The sequence below is a fragment of the Bubalus kerabau genome, chromosome 15 (genome assembly GCF_029407905.1).
Source record: "Bubalus kerabau isolate K-KA32 ecotype Philippines breed swamp buffalo chromosome 15, PCC_UOA_SB_1v2, whole genome shotgun sequence".
Lineage (NCBI taxonomy): Eukaryota > Metazoa > Chordata > Mammalia > Artiodactyla > Bovidae > Bubalus > Bubalus kerabau.
In genome coordinates this window covers 83,792,993-83,808,617 of record NC_073638.1, presented here as the reverse complement: position 1 = coordinate 83,808,617, position 15,625 = coordinate 83,792,993, and the positions used below count along the sequence as shown (strand labels likewise).

General features: G+C 53.8%; 1 protein-coding gene across 1 annotated transcript in view; it reads right to left on the bottom strand.

The window, feature by feature from the left end:
• The window catches only part of DTX4 (deltex E3 ubiquitin ligase 4), a 43,291-nt gene that overhangs the window by 15,881 nt on the left and 11,785 nt on the right, over positions 1-15,625 (bottom strand). Inside the window, exons 3-7 of the mRNA XM_055547229.1 lie at positions 9,876-9,937; positions 9,056-9,217; positions 6,974-7,035; positions 5,339-5,491; positions 1,679-1,840 (exon numbers count right to left, since the gene is read on the bottom strand). Of these exons, the coding sequence (XP_055403204.1) occupies positions 1,679-1,840; positions 5,339-5,491; positions 6,974-7,035; positions 9,056-9,217; positions 9,876-9,937 (601 nt within the window). The remainder of the gene's footprint in view (positions 1-1,678; positions 1,841-5,338; positions 5,492-6,973; positions 7,036-9,055; positions 9,218-9,875; positions 9,938-15,625) is intronic.

Sequence of the window (15,625 nt, the reverse complement as noted above, 5' to 3'; positions counted from 1 at the left end):
TAGAAGTTAAATAAACAGGGTGACAATATACAGCCTTGACGTACTCCTTTTCCTATTTAGAACCAGTCTGTTGTTCCATGTCCATTTCTAACTGTTGCTTCCTGATCTGCATATAAATTTCTCAAGAGGCAGGTCAGGTGGTCTGGTATTCCCATCTCTTTCAGAATTTTCCACAGTTTATTGTGATCCACACAGTCAAAGGCTTTGGCATAGTCAAGAAAGCAGAAGTAGATGTTTTTCTGGAACTCTCTTGCTTTTTCCATGATCCAGTGGATGTTGGCAATTTGGTATCTGGTTCCTCTGCCTTTTCTAAAACCAGCTTGAACATCTGGAAGTTCACGGTTCACATATTGCTGAAGCCTGGCTTGGAGAATTTTGAGCATTACTTTACTAGCATGTGAGATGAGTGCAATTGTGCAGTAGTTTGAGCATTCTTTGGCATTGCCTTTCTTTGGGATTGGAATGAAAACTGACCTTTTCCAGTCCTGTGGCCACTGCTGAGTTTTCCAAGTTTGCTGGTGTATTGAGTGCAGCACTTTTACAGCATCATCTTTCAGGATTTGAAATAGCTCAACTGGAATTCCATCACCTCCACTAGCTTTGTTCATAGTGATGCTTTCTAAGGCCCACTTGACTTCACATTCCAGGATGTCTGGCTCTAGGTGAGTAATCACACCATCATGATTATCTGGGTCGTAAAGATCTTTTTTGTACAGTTCTTCTGTGTATTCTGTGTATTCTTGCCACCTCTTCTTAATATCTTCTGCTTCTGTTAGGTCCTTACCATAAAGAAGGCTGAGTGCCAAAGAATTGATGCTTTTGAACTGTCATGTTGGAGAAGACTCTTGAGAGTCCCTTGGACTGCAAGGAGATCCAACCAGTCCATCCTAAAGGACATCAGTCTTGGCTGTTCATTGGAAGGACTGATGTTGAAGCTGAGACTCCAATACTTTGGCCACCTGATGCAAAGGGCCAACTCATTTGAAAAGACCCTGATGCTGGGAAAGATTGAAGGCAGGAGGAGAAGGGGATGACAGAGGATGAGATGGTTGGATGGCAGGGACATGAGTTTGAGTAAACTCTGGGGGTTGGTGATGGGCAGGGAGGCCTGGTGTGCTGCGGTTCATGGGGTCACAAAGAGTCAGACACAACTGAGTGACTGAACAACAGCAACAACTGAATCACTTTGTTGTACACCTGACACTAACACAACATGGGAAATCAACTGCGCTCCAATCATTTTTTTTTAAAGTCTGTGTTTGTTGTTCTCTGTTAAAATTTTACATTGGTGTGTGTGTGCTGAGTCACCTCAGTCACGTCCGACTCTTTATGACCCCCGGGACTATAGCCCGCCAGGCTCCTCTGTCCATGGGATTCTCCAGGCAAGGATACTGGAGTGGGGTGCCGTGCCTTCTTTCAGAGCATCTTCCCAACCCAGGGCTCAAATTGGGGTCTCCTGTGGCTCCTACACTACAGGCAGATTCTTTACTGCTGAGCCCCAGGGAATAGATGATCAACCATGTTGTGTGAGTTTCAGGTGTACAGAAAGTTGGGTTAGACATGAACACATTCTGTGTTTTTCCTTGGTTACAGCAGCCTAAGTGGACTAAAGACAAACACAGACCTGCAAACATTTAAATATGAAGTCATAAAAGCCAATGGCCAAGGGTGGGCTGACCTGGATGCCGGGGGGGATGCTGTAGATGATCCGGATGGTTCTGCAGTCCGGGTGGCCAGGCAGGGAGTGGGGAATGACATGGTACTCCATCTTCCCTGGAGGCTGGGTGCCTGTCTTCACCCCGTAAATGGTCTTACAGGTTGGACACTGCAAACTCCCATCCTGAAGAGACAAGGCCCGAACTTCAGTGTGGGAAACAGGTTTGGTCAGGACCACCCCACCCAACCTCAAAAGGTACCAGAGATAAAGAGCTGGTGTGTTAGTCACTCTGTCATGTCCAACTCTTTGTGACACCAGGGACAGTAGCCTGACAGGCTCCTCTGTCCATGTGATTCTCTAGGCAAGAAGACAAGTGGGTTGCCGTGCCCTTCTCCAGGATCTTCCCAATCCAGGGATGGAACCCAGGTTTCCTGCATTGCAGGCAGATTCTTCACTGTCTGAGTCACCAGGGAAGCCCCAAGAAGTTGGGGTCAGGGGCAAAATGCATCCACACCAGTACTAGATCTTAGCTGCTCCCCTGCCTGCTATCAGGGCTACTGAACGCTGAAGTTTTCTCCAAAGCCACAGGAGGAACACTCCATACCAGCACCGGCTCCATGCTTGGGGACATATATGAAAGACCTCATCCTTAAGAGGGAGAAGGAAATGGCAACCCACTCCAGTGTTCTTGCCTGGAGAATCTCGTGGACAGGGGAGCCTAGTGGGCTGCTGTTCATGGGGTCGCACAGAGTTAGACATGACTCAAGTGACTTAGCATGCATTGGAGAAGGAAATGGCAACCCACCCCAGTATTCTTGCCTGGAGAATCCCAGGGATGGAGGAGCCTGGTGGGCTGCCGTCTATGGGGTTGCACAGAGTCGGACACGACTGAAGCAACTTAGCAGCAGTAGCAGCATCCTTAAGAAGGGGACCAGGATTTACCCTGCTCATCAGGGCTCTGGGGGGCTTCCCAGGTGACTGAGCAACTAACACTTCGACTTTCAGAGTTCTGTTGGGGCAGTGGCGGGGGACTCTGGATTCAGTGAGGTGAGGAGTCCTGGTTTCACAGCAGGACCTCATAAAGTGCTATCTTGGGGTAGAACCTGGACAGTAAACCCTATTCCCAGGCTTGTAAACAGATGGGGTGAGGAGGAGCCTGTGAGTGGGCAGAGAGTGACGTGCGTACAAAGTGCCGTCACGCAGCTGGGACCAGAGCTCTCCAGGACATCCGGGTCTCCTCGGGGAAGACTGGAACTCACTGCGGGGCTATTTAAGGACACTTCAACCCCAACTCCACTCATTTAAAGAAACAGCTTGCATTCAGCTTGTGTTCGTGTGATCAAAGGGTGGGAAGCCAAGGTCAGGGTTCCACTCTCTGCTCTGGTCTTAACTTGCTTCATGACCTTGGATGAATCACCTCATTTCTCTCTGGGCCCTTCTCACCCCTTTTAAAGAAAATAAAAAAGGCATACTTCAAAGTGTAAGTGCGAAAGAGGATAAAAGATCGTGTCCGTACCCTTTTTGAAGCACCATGGAAATAAATGCAAAGGTACGAGATTATTCTTATACACAGTTATCAAAAGGAGAACGAAGGTGCTAAGAAACCCCTTTAAATCCGAAATAACCTCTTCAAAGGCTGAGTCCTAGTGAAAGTTTTTATTGCAGTGTCAGGAAACTGAGCAGGGAATCCAGACACACAGCGTCCATGAATAACTGAGCTCTCTGAGACACAGAAAGATCCCAACATTGGCACTTTGGGAATTTCAACCATAGGACTACATTAGGATGAAGAAAAAAAAAAAAATAGTCATAGTACAGAGGTGTCAATTTGAATAAAAAGGGTTGAAAGTGTTAGTCGCTCAGTTACGTTGGACTCCTTGTGACCCTATAGACAGCAGCCTGCCAGGCTCCTCTGTCCATAGAGGGTTCTCCAGGCAAGGATACTGGTGTGGGTAGCCTTTCCCTTCTCCAGGTAATCTTCCCAACCCAGGGATCGAACCCAGGTCTACCTGCATTGCAGGCAGATTCTTTACCGTCTAAGCTACCAGGGGAGCCCCTTTCCCTTTTTCTTCTCACTTTCAGCATGTTAGGAAGCAGGGATTGTTCTATTTCCATTTACCAGATGGGAAATGAAATCTCAGAGAGATTGAAAATCTTGCTGCCCACAGTCATTTGGCTCCTCAGCTAGGGTTTGCACTTGGGTAGGCCACCTTTACTCTTTTCCTCAAGCAGGATAAGGACAGGGCAGCCCCTGAAGGCCAGACATACTTTTGGATGAATAAGTGGTGGGAGGATATCACAAAAATCCCAGACTCTGATGTAATCCCAGCTGGGCCTGGAGAAATGAGAATTCGGAATCCCATAGACGGAGTCAAGGTGACCCAGGTCTGGGACAGAACATGAGAAAAGCCAAGGGCTTTAGGCGCTGGTGGCTCAGATGGTAATGTGTCTGCTAACAATGCAGGAGACCCAGGTTCAATCCCTGGGTTGGGGAGATCTCCTGGAGAAGGAAATGGCAACCCACTCTAGTATTCTTGCCTGGAAAATCCCATGGAAGGAGGAACCTGGTAGGCTACAGTCCATGGGGTCACAAAGAGTTGGACACGACTGAGTGACTTCACTTTCATTTTAGGCGCTGTACGGAGAGACTTATCATCTGAGGACACATCCAGGTTCTTGGAAACCAGCTCTAACGGGGGACTGCCACTCCACTATCATTGGTGGGTAAGACAGGATCACACAGCCCTCCTCTCCAACAGTCGACCTTAAGGGCCTTCCAGCCATCCTTTGACAAAACCTTTAGTGCTTTTGAAAGGACAATGAAAGGCGCCCAAAGAACATGAATGTGACTGAGAAGCATGAGGCCTGGGAGAAGGAAGGGTGACGGGCGAGTCCTGTGCCAGCACAATGGACACTCACCATGGGCCTGTCACTGTAGAAAACTCCCTTCCAAACCCTCAGGGACAGACGTCTACACCTCTCAGACCACCACGCAGTGTAGACACTGGGAGGAGTTGGGTTGGTGGTTGTTGTTTAGCCATTCAGTCCTGTCCAACTCTTTTGTGACCCCATGGACTGTAGCCCACCAGGCTCCTCTGTCCATGGGATTATCCCAGCAAGAATACTAGAGTGGGCTGCCATTATCCTTCTCCACGGGATCTTCCTGACCCTGGGATGGAACTTGAGTCTCCTGCATTGGCAGGTGGGTTCCTTCCCACTGAGCCACCAGGGAAGCTCCGGGAAGGTAGGCAGCATAGCCCAAAAGGAAGGTGCAGACAGATTTTGCCAACATAGTAATTTTGGGGAAAACTGATGAGGCTGAGAACAACAAAGATCATCACTCCTGCTCTTCTGGGCTGCCCCTGCTCGCACGCTCAGTCGCTTCAGTCGTGTCTGACTCTTTGTGACCCTAAGGCCCTTAGCCCGGCAGACTCCCCTGTCCATGGGACTCTCCAGGCAAGAATACTGGAGTGGTTGCCATGCCCTCCTCCGGGGATCTTCCCCACCCAGGGATTAAACCCGAGTCTCCTGCATTGCAGGTGGATTCTTCACTGTTGAGCCACCAGGGAAGCCTGGGGGTGCCTCTAAGACCCACCCAAAGCACCTGGGTGCCACTCTAATAAGGCCTCCAGGCTTGGGTGCTGCCTGGGAGGTGGTGGCACCCCCTGAGCTGGCACCCACCTTGTTGCCATTGTTGTACATGGCCACCAAGCAATAGACGTGGTAGACGTGGCCACACCGGGACAGCTTGCCCACCAGGTCCGGCTTGACCGTGGGCTGGGGGCCCTTGTAGCCGGATGGGGCCGTGAGGCGCTCCATGCAGATGGTGCAGTCCTGGGGGCGGAAAGGGGCAGAGGAGAAAGACCGTCAGTTCCCACTTGGCCTGGGAGGCCACAGCACCTCCACAGTCTTCCAGCATGATCTCAGCGGCCAAGCGGGCTGTTGCTGCTGCTCCTCCAGAAAGCCCACAAACCGGGGAACACGCGCCTCTGGGAATCTAGACAGAATTCTGTATTTTTTGGCACAGCAGAGTAACTCTTGAACAAATACCTGATGGTGATATATGTTAATTTAGGCTGCCAAACAGAATGATAGCCCCTCCTTGGGGGCTGTGACTATCCCTCCGTGGGATCCCTCAGAGGTCTGTGCAGGAAACCAACACTTGCTGATTTGACCCACTGACCATTTACTTATTTAAGATGGACGTTTGTAAAGGAACTGTATTTGAGGTGCCCTGGAGAGGCTGCAGCATGTTTCAACATTTGGGGCTGGATAATTCTTTGCTGAGGACTTCCCTGGTGGTCCGGTGGTTAACAATCCACCTGCTAATGAAGGGGACACGGGTTTGATCCCTGGTCCGGAAAGATTCCATACGCTGCAGGGCAACTAAGCCCACACACGGCAACCACTGAAGCCCTGTGTTCCAGAGCCTCTGCTGCTGCTGCTGCTAAGCAGCTTCAGTCGTGTCCGACTCTGTGTGACCCCACAGATGGCAGCCCACCAGGCTCCCCCATCCCTGGGATTCTCCAGGCAAGAACACTGGAGTGGGTTGCCATTTCTTTCTCCAATGCATGAAAGTGAAAAGTGAAAGTGAAGTTGCTCAGTCATGTCCGACTCTAGCGACCCCATGGACTGCAGTCTACCAGGCTCCTCTGTCCATGGAATTTTCCATGCAAGAGTACTGGAGTGGGGTGCCATTGCCTTCTCTGTCCAGAGCCTCTGGTCTAGAACAAAGGAGGAGGTGGCACAGAAGAGACGTCAGATAGATGGCATCGCCAACTCAGTGGACATGACTCTGAGCAAACTCCGGGAGACAGTGGAGGACAGGGGAGCCTGGCAGGCTCCAGTCCACGTGGCTGAAAAGAGTCAGGCGTGACTCAGCGACTGAACAAAAACAGTTCTTCGCTGCGGGTGCTGTCCCGGGCCTTCCTGAGCAAGGCGGTGGGTTTAGCAGCATCTTTGGCCTTGGCCTGCTGGATGCCACCAGCGTCTCCTCTTCCCTCCAGTTCTGTAAAATCGCCTCTGGTTGAGAATCTCTGATCACCATCAAGCCCATTTTTAAGTCAGTTCCCATAGCTTATCACACCACTTTGCTTAAATTCACGGTGAGACAGTTGAGCATCAGTCAGCAGTTTGCTGAACAGGCAGGTGTGAGAAGTTAAGCCACAGCTGTGGCCCAGAACATCCACTCCGACCAGCTCTGCATCAGTTGGGACCCAGAAAGCAGTGCCAGCTGCCTCCTGCAGAAAACTGGCCGGGGAGATGACTGGGGGCTGGGGAGGGTGAACCCCCACCCCCCGCCAGCCCTGGACTCACCTCGTCTGGCGGATGCCGGACTTTCTGCAGATACTTCTTCAGCACTTCTTCTGGGGTTTTCCCTGTGGGAACAGGATGATCAGGGGGCCACCAAGACAAGCTGGACATGCCAGAGAGGGGGGCGTTGTTAGCCAGGCTCAGAGCTTTCAGAAAAGACAAGGAACCATTGCGCAGTTGGATTTAAGGATGGAAAGGGGACACAGGGTGGACGTGGGAGCCAGGTGGTCTGAGGAGGGGGGTGTTTACGTTCACCTCACCTCCTGCCATCACCTCCCTGACACCAGCCTGCCTAATCGCAACAAGCTCACTTTTTCACTGGCACGGGCCAGCGGGCTTCCCTTCCCCAGCGTCAAAGAGCCTGGACCTGCCCAAAGGCTGCACCGAGCTAACAGTAACGAAAACTCTCTGTAAACAGCTTCACGTCTTAAGCCGGTGGGCCGGTTTATGGCATTCCTTTCACAATGTGCTAAGGACCGTCTTGATCTGTAATGTTGCTTCAAAGTGCCATCATTTTTACGGGAAACTGGGACTTGACGACTGCAGCTTTCTGCCGGCCTTTCTCCTGTCGACGGTGCAGTTGCTGCCCAGCAGTAGGGAGAGGATGATGCGTCCTGGCAGGGGCAGTGACTCTGGGATTTGGGTGGAGGGGGAGCCAGGCCCCTAGGAGGCACCCTGGACTAAAAGCAGAGGTTGGCATGAGACAGCCTTGTCAAGGGGCAGGGAGGAATAAAGGGCTGGAGCCTCCTTGGTGACTCCTTGACCTTCTCTGAGTTTCTGTTTCTCACCTAGACAGCGGGCAAGAACAACAGCACCTGCCCAGAGGGGCGCTTGGACAATTAAACGACGTACAATTAAATGGACCCACAGCCCTGCGGCACTTAGCCCGCTAAGAGTTGGATAAGTGCTATTAATAATAACAGGAAGAATGGGAAAGCACAAAATCCCATCATTTCCTATGAGACCGCCAGGAAGACGAGCGAGTTCATTTAAGCAGAGAAACGTCGATAGACTGGAAAAGTAGGACAAGCGTTTCACGAAGTGGATCCTCCAACGTCCAAAAGCTGTGGCGCAGGCCCTCCCTTCCCGCTGCCCTGCTCCTCTAACAAGAATTAAGCGTCTGTCGACTGAGAGCCTCTTGCTTGCTGAGATAAGTTATAACATGCTTACGATCCCACTGAAACCTCACCAGTTTGCAAGGGGAGGGCTTAGGGCTGACGGTCGAATCATTTAGAAATTGACACTAGAGACCAGGGGTTTCCAGGTGGTGTCAGTGGTTAAGAATTTGCCCGCCAAAGCAGGAGATGCAGGCTCAATCCCTGGGTGGGGAAGATCCCCTGGAGGAGGAAATGGCAACCCACTCCAGGATTCCTGCCTGGGAAATGCCCTGGACAGAGGAGCCTGGCGGGCTCCAGTTCAGGGGGGCCACAAAGAGTTGGACATGACTTAGCCACTACACACACACACACACACACAAACACACACATACCCCCAGAACTAGAGAGAGCAGCCGTAGAGGTCAGGCTGGGTCCTTGGGGCCCAGGTAGGCACAGGTATTGACCTCTTAGCTGCAGGACTGTGAGGAGGGGGATGAGCTCTTAAAGGAGGGTCAAGCAGCCAGAGCTTCTGGAGTATCCCGAGGGACACGAGAAGTGACTTCCACTGCCTTCCAGGACACACCTGCTGGGTACCGGCTGTATGAATTGTAAAGGGGAGAAAATTGAGACAGCCTGGGGTCTCGTGACTTGCAGGGCACAAAGTTGGGATCTGAATCCAGGCTGTTCGGGTTCCCATGCCAAGGTGCTCCATCTCTCTAGTGTATATTCTCTGTGTCACACGCTGTATCTTCATGTGTCTGTATTGTTGCCCTGAATTTCTCTGTTTCTCAAAGGGTCTCCATCAGATCCAAACCTATCCACTTTGGTGTAATCCTCAGAGTGGGAATTAGTTAGCCCATTTAGCAGATGCAGAAACCAAGGCACAGAAGGCACGGTTGTGACCCTCAGTGGTGGAGACAGAGCTGGGCTGGGAGCCAATCTGTGACCACCCCCGCCCCAGGACTCCTTTTGACAAGGAGGCTGATACCTTTCTTGGCTTGCTTCTTGGTGGTCTTGCGGCTTGTGTTGGAAACCCCGGGGATGGATTTTATTTCGCTCTTGCTGACGGGGGGTGGGTGAAGGACCAGCTTTGGTGGCCGGGTGAGACACACAGGCAGCCCTGCTGCGCTCATGAGGATCCCAGTGATTCCTGGAAGACAAGGACACCAGGGAGGAGGGCGGAGGGTCAGCTCCCAGCTTGCTCCACACTCCCTTCCCAGTAACCCGCTCCACACTCCCCTCCCAGTAACCCGCTCCACACTCCCTTCCCAGTAACCCGCTCGCCCCTTCTCCACACGGATCCTCCAAGAAACACGTCCATCCCCCCTTCTCAACAGTGAGCTTTGCGTTTTGCAATCACTTCGCCCAAACTGTTCCTGCCCTTCCCGTCCACCCCCTCAGGCCCTCGTCTGTCTCAGTCACCACCAGGATTCTCTCTCTTTTTACAAACGTCCATGACACCTGTTGCTTTTGCTCTTCTTGTTTTTAACGTCTTTTTAAACTTTTCGTTTCGTGTTGGGGTACAGCGGATGAACAATGTGGTGGCAGCCTCAGGGGAACTACATTTCCACGCGTCCATCCCGCTATAAACTGCCCTCCCGGGCTGACACGACACTGAGCTGAGTCCGCTGTGCTCTGCAGTAGGTCCTTGCTACTTGTCCATTTATCATAGACCAGCACGGACCGTACAGGCCACGGGGTCGCAAAGGACACAGCTGAGCGACTTTCACTGTGCTTAGTGCTTACGCGTCCATCCCAAAGGCCCTCCTAGTCTCTCCCTTTTCTCCCTTCGGCCGGGGTTTCCTTACCTGCCAGCGCAGGGTTGACGGGGCTGGACCCACTCAGGTTCTTCACGGGGACAGTGGGGACCCTGCAGAAGCACAGAGCAGACACATCACGCTTTCGACAAGCGGGAAAAAGGGCCGCAGTGCTGGGAGCCCCAGAGCATCAGGGGTTCCCCTGTTACAGGAACCACTTGCTCCTACTAAAGCCGCAGTCAGCCCACAGCCAGAGCTGAGCCCTTCAAACCCAGCAGAACACGTTACAGCTCCGCTCAGAACCTCACAGCTCCGAACGGACCAGGGCTCCCTCAGGTTCCCAGCGAGGCCTGTCCACCCTGTAGAGCCACTGAACAGCTCGCCTGAGCACCCCCCACCAGCTCCCTGGTCTCCCTGGTCTGCCCTGAGTCACTCATCTCCTCCCGTGATGTCGCCGTCCCTCCTGCAGGCCGGGCACACCCCAGCCTCAGGGCCTTTGCGCCTGCGGTTCCCTCTGCCTGAAGTGTTTTTCCACCTGACCCCTGCTTGGCTCCCTGCTACAGATCCTTCAGTACGGGCTCCTACGTGCCCTACTCAGCAATGTCCCTGAGGCCATCTCATTTAACACGGCTACCCACCCCTTCACCCAACCCTGAGACGCCAAGTCCTCTTCCTTGGTCCTTTTTGCTTTTTGCCCACACTGGTCGACCTGCAGGATCTTAGTTCCCTGACCAGGGACTGAACCTGGGATCCTGGCAGTGAAGTCCTAACCACTGGGCCACCAGGGAAGTCCCACTTATGGTCTTTTAAAATAAATTGTTACTTCTTATCTCCCCTCTCGAAATCTACGCTCTATCAGGACAAATACTGCTGTCTGTTTCATTCAGAGCTTGACACTTCATGAATATGGCATTTCATGAGTATCAGTGGAAGCAATGAAATGAAAAAAAAAAAAAAAAGAAGAAGAAGCGAGTTCAAACCCACAGGGTATAGTCACCTCAGAAGCTTCTGGAAGGGAGAGCCCCTTGCCTGAATCAGAAGTGCCAGCTGCAGGGTGCAAGCATCTGCACTTGGAGGAGCTTCCGCTGAGAGGTGGGCAGAGGACACCCACCCCCAGCCCAACAGGCAGAAACCATTGCTCTTAACAGCTGCCACCTCTTTACCCAGAGAAACACAGACAGCAGGCAGAGTCTCCTCCCTTGTCCTTCTCCCCAGCAACTCGAGCCAGGCTGGAGACAAGCCTGGAGACAGCCCCGCTGCCCGGGAAAGTTGGGGCCTCCCATGGGGCTGAGGACAAACATATGGGGCACATGGGGCTCGGTCTTGCGCCATCCCCTGCTACCTAGGCCTCTGCAGCTGGGCTTGGGGTGGGGGACGTGGGCTGGAGATCCTGATGGCCCGGGCCACCAGAGAAGCCAGCAGTTCTGCTCTGGGGGGTGGCCAGAGGGGGTGCTGGGAAAGCAGAGGGGACGGGAAAGAGTATTTTGCTGGCTTACTTTTCATTCATGTGCTTCGATGCCCATCCCGATAGAGACCCCCTTGGTGCTGGACACTCTCCCAGATGCTGGGGACACAGCAGTGGCCCACACACCCTTTCATCTGCATGCTGAAATCCCTAACGAGTCCAGCCTGCTTGATCCCAGACACCATTCTGAATGCTCAGAATAGACACATCCATCCAAACCTTCCAACCACCTATGCGAGGGGTGTGATTGTCATGAACTCCGTTTTCATAGGCAGGGGCACTGGGGCACAGAGATGGTAAGCTAGCTTCAGGGAGGCCACACAGCCAAGGGTTTGAAGCCAGCTCATCTGGCTCTGGAGCCCACGGTCTCAGCCACTCACTACGCATGCTCCTGGGTCTGTACGGTTCTTATCACACCCCTGTGCTGCAGACAGGAAGTGTGAAGCTGCAAGTCTAAGGAATAAGTCCACCCTGAGAGGCGAGGCCAGAACGGCACCTGCAGGCTGGGCTGGGTGCTGGTGCATCTGAACCCCACGCGCCGGGAGGATGGGAGCGCCCTCCGCCACGCGGAGTCCTCTGGGGCCTCTGTCTCCTCCAGGGGATGGTGACCACGCACCAGGCTTGTGAGAGGATGTGAGAATAACAGATGCGGGAGTGTTTGTGTCTCCACAGGCCACCGAAGGCCACTTGTCCTCAGAAACCAGCTTCAAGATAAATCAAATCCTGACTGGGGCGGGGGTGGGGGGGAAGCTGAATTCAACATGAAAGAAAGTCATCAAGGGGACTTTCCTGGTGGTCCAGTGGCTAAGATCCCCAGCTCCCAGTGAAGGGGGCCTGGGTTCGATCCCTGGTCTGGGAACTAGACCCCACGTGCTACAAATGAATATTCCACACGCTGCAGCGAGAAGATGCTGAGGGCTGCAGCTACCAGTGCAGCCAAATAAACACTAAAGAAGAAAAAAAAAAGTGAAGAAGAAAGTCAGCAAGAAAAAGAGGAACAGACTGGATTCCAGACTCTAACCTGCCCACAGGGCCAGGTGTGGTACAGCAGGTGGGAGTCAGAAAAACCAGGTTTAAGACCCAACCCCACCAGGATCACACATGCGTGCTAAGTCACTTCAGGCGTGTCAGGCTCTCTGCAACCCCATGGACTGCAGCCCTCCAGGCGCCTCTGTCCATGGGATTCTCCACGCAAGAATCCCAGAGTGGGTTGCCATGCCCTCCTCCAGGGGATCCTCCCTACCCAGGGATCAAACCTGTGACTCTTACGTCTCCTGCATTGGCAGGCAGGTTCTTTACCACTAGCACCACCTGGGAAGCCCACCAGTAACAATGTCCATCAACTTTATTGAGCCTCCATTTCCTTATCTGTAAGACTGTGAAAGTCTTAGGTAGGAGGCTGCATATTAAAAAGCAGAGACATTACTTTGCCAACAAAGGTCTGTCTAGTCAAGGCTATTGTTTTCCAGTGGTCATGTATGGATGTGGGAGTTGGACTATAAAGGAAGCTGAGTGCCAAGGAATTGATGCTTTTGAACTGTGGTGTTGGAGAAGACTCTTGAGAGTCCCTTAGACTGCAAGGAGATCCAACCAATCCATCCTAAAGGAGATCAGTCCTGGGTGTTCATTGGAAGGACTGATGCTGAAGCTGAAACTCCAATACTCTGGCCACCTGATGCAAAGAGTTGACTCATTGGAAAAGACCCTGATGCTGGGAGGGATTGGGGGCAGGAGGAGAAGGGGACGACAGAGGATGAGATGGTTGGATGGCATCACCAACTCAATGGACATGGGTTTGGGTGAACTCCGGGAGTTGCTGATGGACAGGGAGGCCTGGCGTGCTGCGATTCACGGGGTCGGACACGACTGAGCACCTGAACTGAACTGAACTGAGAGGCTGCGGGGAGAGACTTCCTGATGATTCTCCACCCCAGAATCTGACGACCCAACCTTGGGGGCAGTCTCCCTGCTGGGTTCTGCACCGGGTCTGGTTCCCCTCCAGCCTCTCCAGGAGGTGGGGGAGGGCCTGCTCCCTGGATGCCCACTGTGGGGGGCAGGCACGGCCCAGCCCTGCACCTGCCTACCCCCCTTACCACCTTTGAGGCCCCCACTCAGGCTGATAAGGAGCAGCGATCTGCAGGACAAAAGCCACCTTTGTTCCCACAAACTGGACCAGCAGGTTTACCTGGTCTGGTGAAGGAGGAAATAGTCCAACCTCCCCAGAGGGCACGCCCAGGGTGGCCTGAGAACTGGGGGCTGGGGGGAGGGTCTGGAGAGACAGGGAGGGTGTGCCCCTGAATGCTGGCAGACGGGTGGGCATCCCCACCACTGCCTGATGGCAGGAGAGGTGGAAGGGCTTGTCCGCGGTGCTGGACGCCTGGAGCAGGGCTGGGGAGGGGGGACGTGCTTATGAAATGCAGAAGGGTCCAGGGGAAGGGCCTGCCAGGGGGTCGGGAGGCCTGGCTTCTAGGCTGACCCCGCGGGGCCTTTCTGAGAACCGCGCAGTCTCTCTGCCATCCTCGGCCACGTCTGTGTTACCGTGGCAGTACACAGGGCGCCCCAAATCTCAGTCCCCGGGAGGAATGAGGATCTGGGTCGCATCTTCTGTAAACAGCCCAGCCCTATGCGAATCTGGGTGATCGTTTACATTCTTGTTTCCCAAGGGTAAGAGGAAGCGGGCTCCAGAGAAAGCCTTTTCCTGCTTGGTGGTGGTTTCGTCACTCAGTCGCGTTGGACTCTGTGACCCCAGGGGCTGCAGCCTGCCAGGCCCCGCATTCTCCAGGCAAGAATTCTGGAGTAGGTTGCCATTTCCTCCTCCAGAGGATCTTCCCGACCCAGGGCTCGAACCCACGTCACCTGCAGGGCAGGCAGACTCTTTACCAGCCTAGCCACCAGGGAAGCCCTTTTCCCCTCCTCGCCTAATGTCCCAGTTTTCTCAGATTCTTGAAGGGGTCAAGGGTAAGCATCAAGCTGAGTGCTGGGCAGACTGTGGAGCTGGAAACACCGGATCACCCTCCAGCACTGTTCCTGGTGGAGGTGAAAACCCGGGAGAGCAGCCTTCAGGGTCCACACCAGTCACACCCCGTTGGGGTCCCTGGGTTATAGGGGCCTGAGCCCTTTGTCTAGAAATCAGCAGGCCAGACAAAGGGTGGCGAGCATTCATCCATGTCCTCCAGGGAGCACGGCTCAGCCAAGGCTGCGGGACCCGACCCCATGTCGGCCCGTTGGCGGACCCTCCGGCCTGCTTGCTCCGGGTACGCGTTTAAATTTCAGTCTCAGAGAATACAAAATGGAGAGAGGAGTGGCAGGGTGGCGGGGAAGGAGGCATTGATGAGGGGAGAGCCCCTCTGCAGACGCCACGGGAGAGCAGTGTTTGTTCGCCACGGGAGAGCAGTGTTTGTTCGGGGGGGTTCTGAGCCAGACCAGGGGTGGTCAGCAGAACCGTGTTCTTGTCTCTCCAGCCACCGAGGTCTCGCTGGAGATGGAGCCGCCTGCGTCCAGAAAAGAGGGGCGACTCCCGCCCTCGGGGGCACAGCTCCCCCCCTCTTTAGAAACTGCCCGGCTTGTGTCTCTGAATAATTCACAGGGTCTTTTGTTCCTCCCAGACCCTTCTCTCCAGGGCACCTCTCCCACCCTACCGGGTCTTCCTCTTTTCCGGGGGGAAGTTGCTGGGAGAGGTCACGGGCAGAGAGGGGAGGGGCCGGGGCCGCTGGATGACAGCAGGGCGAAGGCAGAGTCAGACAAAGGGAATCAACGGGCTCATTAAGTGGCCGCGGGGGTGAGGGAGGTGGGGAGAGGCTGAGAGGAGAGAGCTGGGAGACGGAGAGCGCTGTGGAGGGGGCCTCCCCTGTGGGGGAGACAGCACAGAAAAACAAGCTCCTTTCTATAGCCCTTTTCAAATTGAACTGCCCAGAACTCCGCCCTCCTGGGTCCCTCAGATTCCATCTGCCCTGCTGACACTAAAGCAGAGAGATAAAAGCTGAGATTTACAGTGATCTGGGCTTCCTTACCCTCAGTTATGGCAAGGAGGTCACTTGGCTTTTGCCTGCTGCTGCTGCTGCTAAGTCGCTTCAGTCGTGTCCGACTCTGTGTGACCCCAGAGACGGCAGCCCACCAGGCTCCCCCGTCCCTGGGATTCTCCAGGCAAGAACACTGGAGTGGGTTGCCATTGCCTTCTCCAAAGCATGAAAGTGAAAAGTGAAAGTGAAGTCGCTCAGTCATGCCCGACTCTTAGCGACCCCATGGACTGCAGCCTACCAGGCTCCTCCATCCATGGGATTTTCCAGGCAAGAGTACTGGAGTGGGGTGCCATTGCCTGGCTTTTGCCTAGGGCACC